The following is a 21,153-nucleotide window of genomic DNA, read 5'->3' as shown; positions in this document are numbered from 1 at the left end:
GAATCGATGCAATCAGCTGGTTTTCCTTAGAAAACTTTGAGTCAATTTGACTGTAAGATCTGGGGAACTGTAAAGTGCCTTGAGATGATATGAGATGTCTTGTGAATTGGCGCTATAGAAATAAACTGAATTGAACTGAATTGTGATGAAATAAATACAAGATGGCACCTGTGTGATGCTGTTTATTTGTATTCAATGGGGTGACTTAGTAACCAAATCTTAGTCAATAAACAGACCCCCATTAACAGTGGAATTATCTTTACATCCCGTCAGTCTGTCTCTGCTTACTCTCGGCTTTTCTCTGGATTAACACTGTGATACACAAACAAACCCTAAAGTCTGCACTGTAGTGATGCAAAGCTCATGGTTTATAACAGTTTTTTGTTCCGAGTAGAGAAGTCTGCTGCAGACAGCCTCTCTGATCACCTCATTATCTCAGCTATGTAACTGTGTACAAACTCAAAATAATAACTATAATATATAAAGAGCATCAGCACTGTAGAGAATGTGGAGCAATAAAGTCAAAAGTGGGACGTGGAAAATATTTGCCTCATGGAGTCAAGTTTGGATAGCCTTTTTTTATCATAAAGATAAGAAATGAATTCCGCCTTCATTTGAATACATTTTTTTTTTCAGAACTAGAAGGAGGATTACAGATTACATAAATTAACAATACAAGTTCATCAGGTCCATACTTAAAGGGGAACACAGTTTTTTTTTACATTGGGCCCCCAATTTTACGTTATTACATCATGTTCTACTCACCCATTTGAGTTTTGTGTCATTTGGAGCTGTTCTGAAGATATGGTGTTCCCCTTTAAGTCTGTTACTTCCTACCCATTCTGATAACTTAGCTTTGGATCAAATGTGAAAAGGGGTCCTCAGCAAGAAAACCCAATTATATTTATTTATTTATTTATTTTAATTAGTAAGAAAAGATTTTAATGGAATTTCTCCATATTCCAGAGTTTAAAAAGAGATTAGATGTTAAACTGTGAATATTTCTGTAGTGCCACAGCCATAGTATTAATTTTGTACATTGGTGGAACAGGATGCAGGTTTATTTGGTCTCCAAGCTGCAGCCCCTCTGGAAAACTCTCCCATAAAGATGGGGTTTTAAAGGACCTGCCTGTCACTATGCGATCCGTCCCGGAAGCACGATCCGTTCTGCGCATTCGGCTCATTTGCGCATCCAGATATACATCCGGGTCGTCCTTGATTTTATTTAGTTAAAAATACCTAAATTATGTTTATCCCTCCCCAAAAATTAGTAAACGTACTAATGCATAATGTGTTAAAGGTTAATAATATATTTCCTGAGAAAATAAATGCCCTAAAATCCTTTCTGTTTTATCACTCGTTTCTGCCCGATCTGCACCGGAAATCGGATCTCACGCTACTTCTGGTGGCTAACTTTTTCGGCTTTGGATTTAAACATAAATCTAGTCTTTTTGAGTTTTATGGGTTTTTTACTTATGGACACCTGCATGTATATCTGTTCTCGCATGCGCAGGACGGATTGTGCTTCCGGGATGGATTGGGTAGTGATGCTGCCTGTTTGCTATAAAATCTGGACACCCCCACCTCTATTCCTCTCTTTCTCCTGACTCCAATAGAGTTCCACGTTAGGGAGGATGTCACCTGCCAAGGGATCACATTCTCCACAACCTATTCAAAGTTTGTCTGATAGCTGTATGATTTGTGATTCCTGATCTGTTAATTGTGTTTGAATGATAAAGATTTACCAAAGACTCCCTTTTTGAGTCCTGCTTGCTATCAGCTCATAAGCTAAATAAGCTAAAAAAGCTCAACCTTCTTTCAGGGTTCCCCTCCATTTTTAAAACCTCATTTAAAAAACAAATTACAAAACATTTAAAGTCAGTTTTTTAAATGGGTATTGATTTCTGAATGGGAAAATCATTGAATAAAATACAATTTTAACTAAATAAAAGTTTTTATTATTTGGATATTAAATATTTTTTTGTGATTTGAACACATCACATAACTAAAGTAGTTCAAAGGTTTATTTGACCTAATTTCAAACATTTCAGGGTAAACTTTGTTTCACAAATATAAAATTCAGGCTTAACTGTGATATCCTTGCATCTTTTTTTTACTATGCTTTTCAACCATTTTTACTAGGGATGCACGATATAATCGGCCCCCTATCGGTATCGGCCTTGAAACTGAATATCGGACATCGACCACCACACCGATATTTAACCCCATATTTCATCAGCTTCTGAGTTTCTAAAGTCTAAAAAAAAATATACTACTTCTTCCTCAAAAACTTCTTTTTTACAGACTTAAAAACTTCTAAAGACGAGGGAAAAATATTGATACATTAAAATATCACAATATCTTCATATGCTGATATATTGCCATTTAAAAACACCATATCAATCTCTTTTACTAATGAAATATTGCTATATGTCATCGTTACGAAATCCCCCGAAAATTCACAAAATGTTGCCATATTTTTATATGTTGATATATTGACGCGGTATCGATCTATTTTACTAACAAAATCTCACAAGAATTTGCAAAATATCACGAGAGTTTGTAACAGAACGATGAAATTTCACGAAATTTTGAAAGTAAAATAGATCGACACCGCGTTTTTAAAAATCAACTTGATATCAGTATATGAAAATATATTTGAGTATATTATTTTTCAAAGTGTCAGAAATGGATAACAAAACTGCTATTTTCAATGACTACTTATTTTTGTCCAGCTTTAACATCAGTATCGATATCGGTTATCGGCTACATGACTTTTAAAATATCGGAATATCAGATATCGGCCAAAATCCCAATATCGTGCATCCCTAATTTTTACCCACCCATCCCTATATAATCATAGTAGCGTTTAGTTTTAGAGTTAGTTCCATTAGTTTAGCAAGAGATTTTGACTGAAATATGTTTGACTTGAGTTGAATCACTTTTGTTAATGAATTAATATTTTCAAAAGAAATTGCTGTGGATTTCTTCAATATGTGTGTCGAGTTAACTGCTTGACTTTTATTTGAGCCTGAATCACATTTTCATCTGTTGTCCTAACAAGGCATGACACACTGAAAGTTATTTTATTAAATATTACATAACATAAACCAGCAAATTGTATTTATAAAGAATGGAGGATTTATCTGTCACTTAAAATTTGCATAACCTGCAATGATCTATACATCCCATATCCACTAATGAAAAGTTAATATTAAATCAAAGAACAAACACATTTTATTCATAAGTATACATAAGGTCACTTTTTTCAATTATTTACCTGTGTATTTTCAACAAACAGAGACATATTAAAACAAAGTTATAATAAACATAAATCAATAGGTCTCTTACCCTCCTTTGTGTATATCTGCTGACGGAGGTCGTTTACTTGCTGTCCCATCCTGGTGAACCTTCTTATCCAATGACATTGATAGAGGTGCATCTCGAACTGGCATCCCCAACACCAGCGTCTCCTTGGTAACAGAGACGGCCTCATCACCAGTTCGACCTAGGTGCTTCTTGGCGTAGTCAAAGCCCTGTACAGGCTAGCAGAAAGAAGACAACAGAGCAGGTCAACATTAACTCAGAAAGGACTTTGAGGTCATTTAATGCATAAAAGTAAAACAAACTGGATAAAAAGCAACAGCAAACATATAGTACATTAGCAGCAGGAAAAAAAAGGAAATTTGCAGATTTAAAGAATCAGCCTTAAAAGCTCAGAGGTTTTTCATACTTGCTGCAATAACCCATTGAATAAAAAATCATCAAGCTAAATGGCTAATAAATGATGACAAAATCTGAGCAGTTTCCGCCCTGCCACATTTCTGACTCAACAAAATAGCCAACTTATGCCAAAATGATTTAAAATTAATTAATATTAAGGTAGTAAATAACAATTAGTCCATGTTGCAATGATTGTAATTAAATAAAACATTTAATTTCTATCCACAAAACCAGGTAAATAGAAAGGGTTAGGAATAGAGCTGGTGGCTGTGGATCAGTGGCTCCCATCCTTACATATAGTTTCCCCTCAGGGTTCCCTTTTAGGCTGGGCTGCCTAATTAAAGTGAGGTGGTTGGGCTCAGGTCGGGTTCGGTTTTATGGTACAGGCTGGATTTTCTGGGCCCAGTCCTTACTCCATTGTGTGGTTGTGTTTCTCCACATTTCTGCTCACATCATAGAGTAAACTGGGTTGGGGGCAACTTTGTTTTGTTGTTTCTCTTAATTTTGTCCCACATCAAGCTTCAGTTGCTGTATAAATAAGCTCTAAGGAGACTGCTGTTTCACTTTCTAATCATTTTCTGTCCAGCACAACTGAATAGAAATGCTGAGCTGTGTGTTTGTGGACAAACCTCTATGGGGACGAACCTGACAGGAAACCACACACGGTTTATTCTGTGATTCAGAGATTTGACTCAGTTTTTTCCCCAAAGTACATGCTTTTTGTATTTTTCCACCAAATTAATTTTCTTATCTGACTCATGACTTCCTGTGAAACTACTGCTGATTTCAGACCAAGAGACTCGAGAGTGGGCAGCCTGGTTTAATCACTTCGATCAGATAGAATTCCTTCGATTTTCTGCAATTAAATTTTCAGTTTGATCACATGTTTAGTCACTCTGTGTGTGTAGGGCCTGAGGCTTGTTTGTACAACCATGCTATGAGTTGCACATTTGAAACATGTGGATTTTGATTACACTCCTTTAAGAAGAAAAAGAATCGATAGCAACCAGAATCAAGGAGGAATTGGAATCAGAACCAGAACTGTTCACATTTAAATGATGTACAACCTCATTCTATTCTATTCTCTGCTATTTGAATCTATTCTCTGCTATTCTATTCTAATTCACAGCACTGAAGAAAAAAGTTTGGCGTATGCTCAGATCTATGGAGCAGGAGAAAACCTGTATCATCAGGAACTAAGAAAAACTGAGGATAAAAGAGCCAAAAGTTCCATCATCTAAATCATCTCTAGATTATATGTCTTTTAGAAATTTTAATTATGTTGTAGTAGTTAGTCTAATATCCTCCTTATCCCTTTCTTTTTAAGCCATATTATACCATATTACTATAAATAACTGCACTGAGTCAGCCTGAACACCCACAGACAGCCTCCGTCAATTTAATCTTGTGGAAATCAGATTCAATAGCAACAACCATATAACCCCATATATATGGGGGAGGGCTACAAATTTGCCCTCAACTGTGAGCCTACAGTTTCGAAGTGAGATTCTCGCCGTTAGTGATCAAGGTTCAGGATTTGTAAATGGGGTTCCCGAAAGAAGCTTGACTCAGCAATCCTGTTTTGTTTTTTCCCCACATATTCCTTGATTTATTATTACACAAATTCTACCTTTAAAATGTGCTTCCCCTTATTAAATCTGACTCTCAGCCATGGCTTGACTTTAAATAATCACAGTGGTTCACTTGAGACCCTGTTACAATCAGCTAATACAAAACAACATACCATAGAGAGTCCCAGGTTTAGTTTACATGTGAGACTTATTTATTTAACGTCTGATTTATTGTTGTTATATTTTGTTTTACTTGCTTTTATTTAAATATATTGCATCTTAATCAATAGACACCAATATTCAAATTTCATTATTTAAATCATAAAATTAACTGACCATGTAGTTTATACGCAAGACAATTAGGGCCACTGGAAAAATTTTTTTAAAAAGTACCGTAAAATGATTTTAACTGGTTTATTTTATTTTAGCTTAATATGGGGAGAAAAAAAAAATCGGAATTCTGAGAAACAAGTCATAATTCTTAGTTTTTTCCCCATATTAAACTCAGATAAAATACATTAAAATCAGTTAACTTCTTTATTTTTTTTTCAAGTGGCCCTAATCCGCTTCTGTAAGTTTTTGTTTTTGCTGAGATTTTATTCATTTCTCAACTGAAGATAATACCATTTGCTTTCAATGCAACTGGTTTATCTGTATTAAGGTAATTTTGAGAGGATTTGATGTGTTTGAGAAAGCAATGGGCTTCAAACCATAGAATATCAACTTAGCAGCAAATAACTGAGCATAAAATCATTTTATTGTATTTTCACTGCTTCCTTCACCAAGTAGGTGATAACGACAAACAAAAATCTCATAAAAATTGATAGTTTTACGTAAAACAGTTTCAAAATGATCCATGGAGAACCAGCAGGCTTTTAGCTAGGAATATTTCATAGGGTGTACACTAAGGGTGTGCAAAATAATCGCCATGATGATGCATCGCGATTCTAATTTTTGTGATCTACTGCATCGATTCTTGAAGGCAAGAATCGATTATAAAAAAAAAAAATGAACAAATAAAACACATGAATGGTTGGCGCACATCAGCCAAACCAAGTGGAATACAACTTCCAGTCCAGCAGATGTCGCTGCGGATGTGTTGACGCCCGCTGCCTTGTGTCACAAGCATGTCCGGCCGCGGGATACTGCGACGAGTCATATGAAATTAAACATGGAGGACACTAAGAAAATTCGCCCCGCGGCTTCATCACATTTCAAGTTAAAATATCGCAATGCATCGCAATATTTAAAGTATCATGATGCATCGTGATAGAATCGCATCGTGGCATGTGAATCGTGATTCGAATCGAATCGTGACTTCTTTGCCAATACCCACCCCTAGTGTACACCTTGGTGTATCACATCTTTAGGCTTTGCAAGGCGTAGGGGGGTACATTTTCAAATGTAGACTCTCTAAAACACTTTTTCCTGCATTTTGATCTAGAATGCAGCTAACTTTTTGTCTTTTTTATAACACTACTTTTGTCCTGATTATGGGAAGTATGTGTGCTTGACTAGAGGTGGAAAATTCATAAGGAAGACATGAGATCATTTTTATGTACAATATAATGTTTTATAAGCAAATTCAAATAATCAGAAATTATAATGCTATGTTCAGACCGCGATTTGAGAAACAAAAAAGCTTCTGCTGCTTCATTTTTGATGCTTGTACACATCAAAGTCAGATGTGCATCAAGAACATCTTTGAAATTCCTGAAGCGAATCAAGTAACGTGTGTCTAGATGCGTCTGATGCTTCTGCTGCTCCTGTGTTCAATGGCAGAGAGCAGCTTTGCCATATTTGCTGCAATCAGTGGATAAAAAGTAGTTTTAATATATTTTTAAGTGAGAAAGTCCACCTCAAAACATCATCTGTACAGTCAGTTCATCAAGATTATGATCCTGCCTTAAAATATTATCAGAGACGCACAGGCCCCCATATACAGGCGGTGTACCGTCACTGTGAATCCCTAGCAGCAGCTGACTCAGGTCAGGACGCAACTTGGTGGGGTTCCGCTACTGTTGTTGGCGACTGGAAGTACTGGAGATGTTAACGTTTTTCAGGAATGTGGTACAAGCTGCAAGCACCAGGATAATAAAAGAAAACATATTTTGCTGACAGGTTTTGACATTTTAAGTTAATTTAGGCGTTAATTCTCCCTGCCAGCTCGCAGGTCAGCTTCTCTGATTGGTTGATGTGGTGCGTTGAGCAACAAAAATTCAATGTTTCCAACTGCAGCATCTGCTGCTTGTGAAATTTTGAACATCTGAGCTAAGTTTCCGAGGGGAAATTAGAGCATACCAAGCCATACAGTTTCTAATATTTTTGGTAAATGGCATACAATGTACACTTGTACGCATGCTTGCTAAAAAACTGACCAATAAAAAATGATAATGGAGCCCAAAATGCCCGGTGGTGCCAAAGATGAATCTCCATGCAGACAGGAGGCGAATCACAATAACCCTAAAAAGATGGTTTATCATGTTGGACCTCCAAATGAATCCTTTAGTTTCTTGCAGGTTTTTGATACAGGTTGTTATGAACCACATGCCTAGATTTCAAACTTCATAGCACAGAAGTTTGATTTCGGTTTACAAATGACTTAATTTATATGAAACTCAAAACCTGTCCATGAACATTTTGTAGATTTGGAAATTGGAAAAAATGCTGTCAATAATTCAAACTGCAGTAATTTGATGGCCTTCCTCTGTAAGCTATTTTTATCTGTCTCCAGCAGAGCTTGCATAACAAAAAGTAAAAAAAAAAAATAATAATCTGACATTGCAGCACCTTTGAAGTCAGGGGTTTTGTTATGAGGAGACAAAACACTAAAAAGGCATAAGAATATGTTTTTGACAGTAGTCTATAGCTGGGATACTGCATTACTTTATGGATAAATGTCTTAATTGTCAGAAACAGAGAAAAAAGGAACAAAAGACAGCCTTACGAAGATAAAACCTGATTTGATCTTTTGCTCCTCTTGTATTTTTAGCAGCACCAGAATAGTTGACGTCTAATGCATGTGACGATGCATGTTAAATTCTGAGTTTATGTAAGGTTAGGCAGAGCAGGCATCCAGGTGACGGCTTTGTTAATAATTTATCAGTCACACACATGGCTGTGCCTTCAGCTTATTTCAAACACATGGCTGCAGTCATGTTTGGGATTAATGAATATAAACGTATGTAGATGAAACACAAGCCTGCCCACTGTGTTATGAATACATGGATTGTTTGTTCATGTCTGTGGAACTCTGTCCCCTCTGAAATAATAATGGCGACAAGATTTAGTTGCATGAACACTAAATAAACATTTTCCAGTGATATTCATAATTTGAAGAAGAGGTCACGTCGTGGGATGAGTCATAGTCCAGCTAAGCTACAATCTGCAAAAAATCCTCCTCGCTCCTAATTCACAACACAGGAGATTTGCCTGATTCTGCTGGAGGTTTCTTCCTGTTAAAAGGGAGTTTTTCCTCTCCACTGTCGCTAAAAGCATGCTTAGTGTGAGGGATTGCCTTAGAGTCAATGAGTCGATGCCATCAACTGTTTTTTCTTAGATAGAAAACTTTGAATCAATTTGAATGGATGACATGGTGAACTGTAAAGTTCCTTGAGATGACGTGTTGTGAATTGGCGCTATAGAAATAAACTGAATTGAATTACTACGCAGCCAGGTTTCCATTATGCCCATAACGTCTATCTGGCTGTTCACATCTCCCATTTTAATATAATCCATTTCCATAACCATTAATGGGATGTTGGAGAGAAAAACACTGAAAAGCAGCGGTTTACCTGGGGTCCGGGTTAGCCTGGCTTATTTGCCCTCCTTTAAAAGTGGCATGTATTCAGTCTGCTTTCTGTCAGGTGTAGGGTTAAAATAACACCTCTGATGAGTCATCCAGCCATTTCCAAAGTTGGAAAATGAGCTGACATGGTTATTGGATCCGATGAAAGTCAGCTCAGGTTTTACATCGGAGTAGATGAAGAAGGAGCTATTCCCTTAGCAGTGCAACAAAGTTCAGTTACAGATCAGTGAATAAATGACTCAATGCAGAGTAACAGCAGTAATCCATAAAGATGAGTCAGACATGACAAGACCAAGGGATGTAACCTTGAAACGTGTGGCTGACATTTGAGTCCCAGTATTTTACCTCATTGGATTGAGATTAATCTTAATCTCTGCAGTGCTTCCTAACAGACACGTCCTTTTTGGGAGGTGATGGCCTAGTGGGTTAGAGCAGTGCGCTTGTGCTCTGAGAAGGTTGAAAATAGCCGGTTTATCCCCACAGCCTGCACTCTGGGTAGCTTGAACCCACCCTGCACTAGAAAAACAATAAAAAAATAAGTGAAAAATTTTCTTAAATCAAGTGTATTTACCCTTAATTTGAGTAGGTAAATGAGATGATTTGCCAATGGAATCAGTATTTTTACTCTTACAATAAGACAATAATTTGATAATATCCACTTGAAATAAGACAGTGCAATTGAGTTTTCCTATTTTAAGTGTAAATTGTATTGCTCCATTGTCAAGATGTCTCTTTTACCTCCTCAATCCAAGAACAAATGCACTTATTTTAAGAAAAACTGACTTATCTAGTTTTTTTCCAGTTTGCTCCCCAGGAGCTGCAGAGTGGCAGCCCACTGGGTTAAATGCAGAGGCAAGTTTCTCCAGTGTGAGATAAATAAAGTTAAATTATTATTCTACTTTTCTTTTGTTCCAACATCATTAATTTCCCTGCTGTCTCTCCTTCCATTTCTATCTCTCTTCCTTTGCTCCCTAAGAGTATGTTGACTTAGCAAATGCCTGTCTTCCCTCTCATCTAAGCTGGCTTATTTAATGAAGACCTTGGCTGTAGAATGACATTGCTGCACTGCATGGCCCTCTGATCAGACTGTCAGAGAGGAAAGCTGTTTTTCTCCACATCCATCTGGAATACCGACAGAAGGCGAAGAGCAAAAGAGGAAGACGGAGAAAACCCCGGGTTCACCATTTACTTATAAACATGGTGTGAATGACAGTGAGCACTACCCCCCACTGCCAGCAAATCATCTGTCCTGTTAGTATCAAACAGACGCTGCTGCTCATCTAATTTTAGTTGGAGCATCAGCGCAACTTCATCATTTACAGCAGATGGACAAGATGTGCTCTATTCCCCTTGAGGGACCAGAGTGATTCAAATTCAGCTCTTGCAGGGTAGTGGGCACAACTGAACCAGAGTTTTTTTTGTAAAAAGGGAGATCAGATAAATGTAAAAAAGAGAGTTGAGATCACATCTGCTGAGCCACTGTGGTGAGACTAAATCCTTCTGGGACACAGCGAAGAATGATGCAGCAAAATGCTAAACACATTTGGTCTTTTAAACAACATCTGCTGCTTGGTAATTCCATTGAACTCCTTACAAATGAAAAATGGATTTCTAGTACTTTTGCTGATTCCACCTCCATTGCACCCTGAATGCAATGCGACAAGCTAAGCTCATTCAAGCTCACAGGAGGCAGCATAGAAGAAGGAAAAGCTATTTTGAACAACCTTCCAGCTGTGCAGCCAAGTGAAGAAGTGAGTCAAGCGTTGCAGAATGACTCTTTAATGCTTAAATAAACATGCAAACATCACATATACTCCATCATTGATCGGCAGCTTCAGCTTGTCACACACATGGTGACTGATCATTAGGTGGATGGGAGCGTATTGCACACATGATAAACCTCACAGTAGATCAAACTAGTGGAGTCTGTTACTGTGCCGGATGCACTGTACACGGTGCTCAGACAGCTGTGAGAAATCGCCTCACTCTTTGATATTAACTCCTGTTAACACTCTCCTGGGGCAAATGGAAAAATGATTAGCACACAATTTTTGTCAGGACCAATCAAGATTGTAAATTAATGTGGGCTGCAAGACATGATCAGAGGAAAATGGAGCTGCACAGCAGGGGATTAAGGAAAACACACAGGCTCATGCAAGCTGTTCATTTCTATTCATAACCATTTAAAGCAAAAAAAAAAGTTAATAAATACTGGGGGGAAATGCATGCCTTTATTTGCATTACCATTTTTTGTTTTTATAAAGCTGTGGTCATGCCAGAGAATTTATATAAATATGAAGATTATCCTTCGCATCTTGCTCAATTAATTAATCAGGAAAAGCTAAACTAATAAAATATCAACCTAAATTTGCTGATTTTAAAAAGGAATCATGATCAGAATACTTTCTAAAACATGAGAATATAGATAAAATACACAATACACTGCCTTACTATGGTGTTCCCTCTCATGTTGCTCTTTTCATTACTATAGTTTTTTGTGTTTTAAACAGAAATACAGAGAAGCAACACAGTAGAAGGACAACTAAGCAAACTGTTTACTAACATTTTCATCAATCACCCTGAACCTCCCAAAAAGAGACCAGGATGTTATTAGACAGAATCTTAATGTTTGCATCTGGAGCCTCTTATAAATCCAGATGTTATTGCAAGTCTTCATATTTTCTTTAGAAAAAACTGCTTCCAGAAAAACAAGTCACACATAAAGCTATGGAAAGGTTTAAAGCAGAGTGAGATTAGAACACCCTATCCAAAAAACCCTCCAGATTTTATACACATTTTTAATTAAACAGCATGACTAAATTGTAAACTAAAGATAGCATTGTAACTCTAATGGAGCAATTTACAGCTCAGGTGGAAGAATCTGTTAATTATAATCCTGAGCTTTAAAGATAAATGGAAAGTAATAAATTATTGATTAAATAAAGCAAGAAAAAGACACCTGGAAACAGGAGAAAAAAACACTGATTCTTTAACATGAAGGTTTCCTGGTTAAACCTAAATTTAAATTTGTGGAAAAACTTTGGGTGTGAAGGAAAAAGTAGAATCTGAAAACTGAAGTCTACACAAAGTGGCTGAGCTTAAAGTTATAAGGAGTATTTAAGGAAAAGTTGACATGTTTAAATGTAGAAAGTTGGCAGAAAATACTGTAGCTGTAGTGAAAGTATTGACTCAGGGGGCTAAATATGACCCCATACTTTTAACCTCCTTTTGGAAGGGGATGTAAAAGTGGGAAAGTACAGAGTTTAGATTTCAAGAATTCAAACAGTGAGTCTTAATTTTTACCAACAACTTGTTTTAAAACTGGATTTCCAAAGCAGCAAGTATTTCCTTATGTTTAAAGATTATGTAATTTAAAAAAAGGTGTCTTTTTTGCCAATTCGTACAATCCACTCAAAATATAGAGGAAATGCAAATTGTTTGTATGGATTATAAAGATTTACAATGTACAAACTTTCAATGCAGGCAAACTCCACCAGGTTCAGTTAAGGCTGAAATTACTTTTAACTCCATAACATTAGTGAAGTATGGGGGTGGTAGAATAATGCTCTGGTCCTGTTTCACTGCCAGATACTGATATTCTGACCAAAATGATATAAAGAACAAGTAAGGAGCATCTGGAGTGTTGGCCTAGTGCTTAGAGCAGTGCGCTTGTGCTCTGAGAAGGTTGCAAGTACCCGGTACGAATCCCACTGCCTCTACTTCGGGTTCCGGAGAAAGAGTCTTAAAGGAATAGTACACCCAAAACATGATTAGCCTTCATTTTCTACTCACCCCCATGCAGAACAACACTCTGGAGTACTTTTTTGATATCTCAAATGCATCTGGAGATCTGGGAGGCTTCTTGCTGTCTGCTGACATTCAAATAATGGAGGTCTATGGCGCCCGAGGCAGAAAGGTCCATAAAAGTCCACAAAAAACGTGTCAATATTCCTCCATACTGCTCGTCCAATGTATTCCAAGTGTCCTGAGTGGGTAGCATCCAGAATTTACTCGAAACGAAGTCATTTAGAATGTTTTTAGAGCATAAACAGTAGTGTATAGGATTTCCTAAAAGCGCGTTCACGAGTCTACGGAAACCGCGGCAGACCAAACCAGACGAAAGTGCGCATTCAGCGTCTGCTCTGCCGATAATGCAAGCGTAGAAGAAGAAATGTGCTGTTTACCTGTGCAAAGAAAGAAACAACGAAAGAAAAATGTCTGAGGACTTCATTGTTGAGGAAGAGCATGAGTTCTTTGACGAGCTGAATGCGCGCTTTCATCTGGTTTGGTCTGCCGCGGTTTCCGTAGACTCGTGAACGCGTCTGATTGAGAATGAATCGTGTTCTTTTAAGGCAAGTAAATGTTCGGATAACAAATTATTTAAATAAAGTCTATGGAAGACCAACTCTGAGCTTCTGGAGATGAATTTTACAAAGATGAATTCTTAATGAAATGAAAAACATTACAGACAACCCTTAGCATTGTCTTCACTAGACTGTCTTCAGTCAGAGGCCTCTCCAGATCAACTGTATGACAGACAGCTGCAGGAGACCCTTCTTGCCAACAGTCATGAGCATCCACACCACCGCACTGAAGAACCTTCCATGAATATAACTTTTGGATACGAGCAGTCTAATATCCAATATTAATGCTAGATAGTATAAATGGATATTTCCCCAAATATTAGTGGATTAAAAAAAATCAAAACTAATTTAAACATTAACAGACATTTTTTATTTTCTAAAATCCCTGCAGTGGTACGCCGTGCCATAGTTTTCCCTTTGAGAATTTCAAATAAATAATTAAAGATCTAAACGATGACTGTGTAACTTCTGGCCATAATTTTATATCAACCTAGCTTTTTAATTTACTTTTAATCTCTGCCATATCGCCACAAGCTAACCAGAACGTTGCAGTAAAAATTTCCCTTGTTTACTTTAAGATGCCACTTTCAGGAGATGGGAAATGCTACGGTAGATAAAAATGTGTTGCAGCCTTCCGGCATCCCTTTTACAGCCCCTTAGTTTTTCATATTTGATGCACTCGGTTGTAAAATCCAAAATGTTTACAATAACATGGGTTAGTTGAGCAAATAAACCTACTGGCAAAATTGTGCAAATATATCACTTTATGGGAGGAAAAAAAATTTATAAATCTATTTTCAGTGATTTTTACGTCCAGCTGAGCTCTGAAATTAGACCCATTATCCACTGGACTTTGCAAGGGGTGGGGGGGCTTATGGACTGGACCAAAATAGGCCACAAATACAGATGCTGACATCTTCCAGTGGAGCAACCAAATCCACACCGACGTTCCTCCTGAGCCGCTGAGGGACTGGTTATATTTGATAGGATGAATCGTCTGATTTGAAAGAGTTCCTTTGCACAAAAATAATCTAAATATGTAAAGACCTTTTTGTATGTCGAGGATGTTTGCAAATATTCATATTTACAACCTTTTAGCCACTGGATCTGAGCTCATCCTTTCTCTTTTTCTAATTCAGTCTACTGACACCAAAACAGTTTAAATCATAAAAGGAAATTGCTTTTTCTCTTAAAAACATCCTCCCCCTCCGTTTATCGATCTCCCAGCGATGAGAAGAGCAGACTAAGCCACGCCACAGCAGCCACATGCAGGTTTTGCCCAGCAACAACAACTGGCACCACACAGAGGACAAGGCAGCCAAGTCATCCGCTCATTGATTCACTCATTCACTTAATCAGCCAAACAATCCACCCGGCGGTTGTTTTATTGAATACCTGGTGGTGGTAACTGCCCTCCCTTCGATATGACGTCTAAACAAAGAGAGAGTCAAAGGAGCAAGGTCAGGAAGGGCTTTATGCACAACAAGGAAGGTTGATGTAGAGGCACCGTTCATACACACAGTCAAAAAAAAAAACATAAATAAGCCACAAAAAAGGATGTCATAAAAATAAAATCAGGCTTAAAATAAGATTTTAAAATCTTTATTTTTACTTTAGGTTAATTAGAGAACATGCTGTCTAGAGCAGCAACATCCAGACATCATTTATATTTTTTTAGTTTTTCAATCAATAAAGGGTTTCATTCATCAGGATTAATGCACAACTAAAATCCATTGCTGTAATCATAGCAATATGAAGCAGTTTGAACAAGACCAGGGATTTTTCACAGCTAGATTCTGATACACAAATATTTCAAAGAAAAATGCAGCACTGAGGATTTAGTATGTGCAAAAAGTGGGCATGTTTTTGCTATCTGCAAAAAAATGCAGTTATTCTGTTTGGTTATCCTATTTTATATAAAGTTTCCTTTCTGCACTGCAAAAACAATCCAGAAATAAGTAAAAAATGGCTTAAATTAAGTATATTTAGCCTTAATTTGAGCAGGTAAATAAGATGATTTGCCAATGGAATGAGTATTTTCACTCTTAAAATAAGATAGTTAGATAATATTTACTTGAAATAAGACGATAAAATAGTTTTTTCTTATTTTAAAAGGAAATTGTCTTGTTCCATTGGCAAAGTGTCTTACTTACCTCCTCAAATCAAGAAAAAACACACTTATTTTAAGAAAAAATAACTTATTGAGATTTATATTTTTTGCAGTGTGGATGGCATTTTTTCAAATTTTCATTTACAAAATATGTTCTTTGCAACTAAAATGAAACAAAATCCACTCCATATTTTTAAAAGAACACAGCTCAGTGTTCTACTGCATGTTGCACCATATTTCTTTATTTTGCACTGCTAAGAACCTTCCCATATCAATGCCTTTTGCAACATGACTTTAAACTGGTTTTCCTTTTCTCCTACACTGTTTACATACTGATCACTGCTGCACTTTATAAATGCTAATGTTCATTCCACTGTTGCAAACTGCTAATTCACTGTTGAAAAACTATATGCATCTAAATATTGTTTCGTATACACCGTGTATACAAAATGACAATAAATATTGTCTAAGTCTAAGTCCAAAGGCTTGTTTATACTCAGAAACCAGGTCGTCTGTGTGTGTGTGGCAGTTAATGCAGATATGCCCCGTCCCTTCCACAGACACTCCGGTGCACCTCTCATAAATTGTAGGTGACCGCAGACAGGAGGCCTCTGATTGGTCCAATCTACATCCGCTCTACACTATACGTATTTCCTGTTTGGTACCTTACCGGCTCGTCTTGTTTGTATTGTGGAAAACGACTGGTGAAGATGGACCAGCTAGAAGAGCGAGGTGCGCGAGAACGCTGGGACCCTTTTTCCACGTAGATCCCTGCTGTTTTTCGCCCTCATGTCCCTCTGTTGTCTGACAAACCTTCCCCCACTTCCTTACCGCCTTGGTCGTATCTAGACCCAAAGCTAGTTCCTGATTGTCCCTATAGCATTGTGGTGTGGAATAACATAGCGCAGACCACGCTTCAATATTGGGCATAAATCAAAAATATCTGTGCCATACCTGCATAAGCTCACTGCGACACACTGCTGTGGGAGCAAACCAACCCTTAACCTTACTCACTTAAATTATTATACTATTTATCTTCATAAAGGTTTACATTAGTTTTTATTTGTCGTTTCAATTCCATAGAGCAATGAAACCAAATCATCTGACATCTCACTTTGAAGACTATAATAGTGGAACATATCAAATTAGGGCAATTAATATCTTTCTCCTGCTGTGAGAGAAATTAGCTCCACTGTGTTGAATAATAGCTGAGTAACCTTATTTGATTGCAGGACTTGATCCACTGATTCTCACCCAGATTTATTCAAGTTCTGCATCACTTTAGGTTTGAAAGACAGAACAGTTTTATGGGGGAAAAAGTTAACTTTCTTCTCCTTCTATTAAAATGTTAATCAGCAGCTCAGCAGATATCAAAAAGATGCTGTTAGGCCACTTTTCCAACAGAGAGGGATTTGTTTTTCATCCCGTGTGGAAAATACTTAAACTGACTGGATTACTATTTCTTAATTAGAATAAATCCTAATTAGTTTATGTGACTGAAATGTTAAAATAACCAAGTGAAGTTATTGGGTGAAAAGAGGTCTAATCATGATAAGAGTTACTAAGCCCACTTTAGGGTTATTACATTCAAGCTAATTTAGGAGGCGTTTTGGAACAAACATGGCTGGCAGGCCCACTGCTTGTTTCCCACTTCATTGCATGCAATGGCACAAGCAGCTGCTGTTCTGGCGTGACGCACCGCATCCAGGGCGACCATCTGACCGACTCAAACCATCTGCTGGCAATCTATTACCAGCATGTTCGTTTAAAAGGATGGATTTTCAGTTCAAACTTCTGGGAAAACGATGTTTTGAGAACACTCTCTACAGAAGAGCCATCATTACCCGCAGGTTCCCTTCCGGTACAGCGAGCCCTGCCCATTGCTTTACAGCCGATTGGTCTTTGCAGCATGCATGATTAGTAATGACCATGGGCTACTGGGTAGTGAGAAAACAAATGAGTAAAGCCGGCAGAAATGAGATTCGTTTTTCTGTCCTGAAGCAACAGCTTGACACAGTCGGTTATCTGTCTGACGTGTCGCTCGCAATAAAGCTGTGTAATCTTGTTGGAGCCTTACAGAAGATTAAATCCCAGAGATTTGTTGATGTGAGGAACTTTGAGCACCCCAGGATGACAGGAAGAAAGCAGCTAATTTACAGCAGTTACAGAAGGAGGGGAAATGTGAAAAAGAGGTTAAAATGCGTTACCTTGGATCGGGTCTTGAAGGTCCTGAATGCGCCTGATTTAAAAATGACTCGGTTCCTTTTACACAGGATGAAGGCCACCATTCCAATCACCACCATTAATAAGAAGAGAGGTGTGAGAACAGCCATGATCCACAGGTTGCCTGGTGGCGTCTTTACCACGGCTGCATGCAGAGACAGGTGAAAAAAAAACAAATTAAATCACAATAAAAAAGATAAAATCTGTAAAAAAAAAAAAAAAGTTTTTCAAAGTATGATTAATGAATACATTTTTTTAGGAATATCCCAAGCCTTAATTACTTAGTTTAATTAATAAGTTTTGTTATTTCCTAACCTTTTATATTTGTTACAACCAACAGTGTATTCAGATAATGCAGCTGCTGGAAAAGAGGTTGCTTTAAAAATAGGTTTATACTTTTACCCACATACTTTTATACTTCACTGTTGAACTTCTTTTGATTGTTTTTTTCCCTTGTGTTTATCTATGTATTTCCTTTTTTATATAATTTTTTTTTAGAACACATAAAAAAAATAAAACAAAGCCATTAGTTGACTGTAAATTTGCATGGAAATGTTAATTAAAATGTCTGCATGCTGAACTTTATGAGTCAGATTCATGTTTTCCAGACAACCATGGTGTAAACACGCTGATAAAAGTGTGAACAAATATCACTTTTTTCTTTATCTCTCAAGTTTATCTTTTTGCAGTTTAAAGTTTTTATATCTGTAACTCAATGTTCATTTAAAAGACTCAGAACTTTGTGAACAAAATGTTTTCAGGTATTTTAAGTCAAGGAAAAGTGAAACTCAGCTAAATTAAACATTTTTAACAGTTTAGATGCAACATTTTCTTCAGTTGGTCTATAAGCCAATGGTTGGAGCAGGTGTTTTCATTGAAGGCAGACATTTAGCTGGCTTCCTCACAGCCCATAAAGATAAACTAAATGACATTTACTGAGAACACTGTTCTCTCTTCTCAGCATAAACACTTTTCAGGAAGAGCTCTGTGAGCTCCAACAAATCCAATCAGCTCTTCAGTTCATAAAATGTTCTGACGTTTCTGAGAAAACAAGTTATAAGAAATCACAAGTCAAGGGGAGAGAACACTCTTTCCTCTGGAGCTACAAAACATACTAATCCACAGATAGTGCAAGAGAATACTGTTAATATTAATGGGCTTAAAAAAGAATTTTGTTTAGATGAACTTACAGTATTTAAACAGTAAATCTTTCAGCTTTATGCTGCCTGTAAAGTTCTGTCTGTAATAATTATAAAAAATTCCAAAAAAAATTAAAGTTTTTTATTACCATAATAAAAATCTTTACAAACAGACAATAGCAGTAGGTAGTGAATTCATGTGTCTGACGAGAACATGAATAAAAGACTGCGTCCGTTCCCCCTAGCAACGATTCATAAATAATGTTTTAATGAAGACCAACGGTCTCAATCTTGTTAAATAAGACTTTTTTTTCCAGCTAACATAGATTCAAAATATTCACTGCTACTTTAATGCCTTTGTGTCAAATGGCTTTTGAACCCAATATTCATTCAGAAGCCCTAGAGTAATATGTTTTGTTTTTCCCAAGAATTCAAGTAGATAGGCTTCAAGAGAAAAATGACAAAAAATGATCATTTATGATTACTTTATGTCAAAAAAAAACAACTTTGGAGGACGTGATTTTTTTCTCATTTAATGTTTTTTTCATGCTAAACATGAAACCTGGAACCTAGTGTTTGTTGGTTTTGTTTTTGCTGAAAATATGTATAATTAATGAAATTAAAATCATAATTAAAAGCTTAAGCCAAACCCTTTTTTCTCCACCATACAGTGCGCATACACTTCATGTTTGTGTGTGTTTTTTATGATACCTTTCTTCTGTGAAAGAGGTATAAAAATGTTAGAATATAGTGAACTATATCCCTAGTTCAGTCTTTAAAGTTAATTAGAGAAAGGGAGCAGGTGTTAGTCAGTGGGCGGGGCTAACTTCGACCACAGAAGTCTGGAAAGCTCCGACTTACACGCAGCTCACTCCAGGTTATGTAACTTCTGATAGAATTTTTTTCCATTTCACACCAACTGCGTAAAGAGAAGCTCCGACTGCATAGGGTGAGCAGATCTGTAATATCTTTTCACCTCTGACTGTGCCACACAAATTTCCCACAAATGACTTGGAAAAGATTATGAGACGTTATTAAAAGTAAATAAATCAAAATAAAAAAACAACGGCGCAGATATGTCTGTTCAGCATCTCTTTTAAACTAGAACAGAGAATTTTTATAGGTCTATATTGAAACATAATAACAACTACGTATAAAGAAAGGGAAAATTCAGCAAAAAACGCTGTGGGATGTGGACTGAAGCCTTTCTCCCATTGAAAATTACGCATGTTTTTCAAACAAGGGTCGACCCGCTAACAATCGCCATTTGGCTCCCTTCCAATTGACAAAAAAGCTGGGTCTAACCCCCTGCTGGAAAGCTGTGTGGCCTCTACCCCTCCGCAGCTGCGTGTCTGATGACGCTGGGTTAGGGTTGATGTCACCAGTACGACAAAAATCAGGAAAGTAAACAATGGAGAGCAAAATGTAAGGAAGCCAGGGCATAGTAAGAGTGCTTTATTGTTTCGCTCTTTTGTCCGTCCAAATCCCTCTCACCAGTGCTGTATCATGTTATCGAATGTAAACAGAGTTGTTTCGGCTTGTTAGCTCAGACATGGGTGTGTTGACATACGTGCTTTGCATTTAATGGTGTCATGTCTAGGTGATTTTAATGCGGCATGCTTGCCGAGTCATTTGACCTGGGTAGACATGCGTCAGGGAGCTGTTGCCACTGTCACTAAAATCCGATTGTTGCCGGGTTAAAATTTGTTTTTCCGTCAGTGGGAAAGGGGTGATAGAGAGAGCGTGATAGCTGCGCTTTCCTCTACTGCCCCTCACTGTTTTCACAAGGCTCAAATAGAATTACATTTTATGACTTCTGTCCTGAAGAACTTCATAGATTGTTTTAGGAACCCTGTTTTTCTTACTCTTTTACCATGTCTCCTGCGTTTCACCATCTCTGCCTTCTATATACATGAATAACAATCACACATAACAGTGACGGTACAGTCAGAGGCTTACGTTCAGCTTGCACTTGCACAAAGTATCCCAGCGTCAGAGCCATGGTCTGCGAGTCCAGACTGCTGAGGGTCTTCGCCGCTGCCGTTCCTGTGATGGGTAAGCCATTCAGCTGGGCGTAGTAAGTCATCTCTGCCGGGTTTTTGGGACCTGGAAGCCGTCTCATGCTTACCATCTAAGGACACAGTTATATGCTATATTTAGAGAGATTTTATTCTTGTTAAGCACCAGGAAAACATAATCTGTAGGCAGTAAAAGA

General features: G+C 37.3%; 1 protein-coding gene across 3 annotated transcripts in view; it reads right to left on the bottom strand.

Moving 5' to 3' along the window:
• kiaa1549la (KIAA1549-like a) overlaps window positions 1–21,153 on the bottom strand; it is a 175,993-nt gene that overhangs the window by 42,268 nt on the left and 112,572 nt on the right. For all 3 annotated transcript variants that reach the window (XM_038271689.1, XM_038271687.1, XM_038271688.1), the window contains 4 exons: window positions 20,898–21,069; window positions 17,784–17,944; window positions 14,862–14,897; window positions 3,352–3,545 (listed from right to left, as the gene is read on the bottom strand). In XM_038271689.1, the coding sequence (XP_038127617.1) occupies window positions 3,352–3,545; window positions 14,862–14,897; window positions 17,784–17,944; window positions 20,898–21,069 (563 nt within the window). The remainder of the gene's footprint in view (window positions 1–3,351; window positions 3,546–14,861; window positions 14,898–17,783; window positions 17,945–20,897; window positions 21,070–21,153) is intronic.

This window comes from Cyprinodon tularosa, unplaced genomic scaffold, assembly GCF_016077235.1.
Source record: "Cyprinodon tularosa strain WSP-4 unplaced genomic scaffold, ASM1607723v1 ctg806, whole genome shotgun sequence".
Taxonomy (NCBI): Eukaryota; Metazoa; Chordata; class Actinopteri; order Cyprinodontiformes; family Cyprinodontidae; genus Cyprinodon; species Cyprinodon tularosa.
This window is presented reverse-complemented; position numbering and strand designations above follow the sequence as displayed.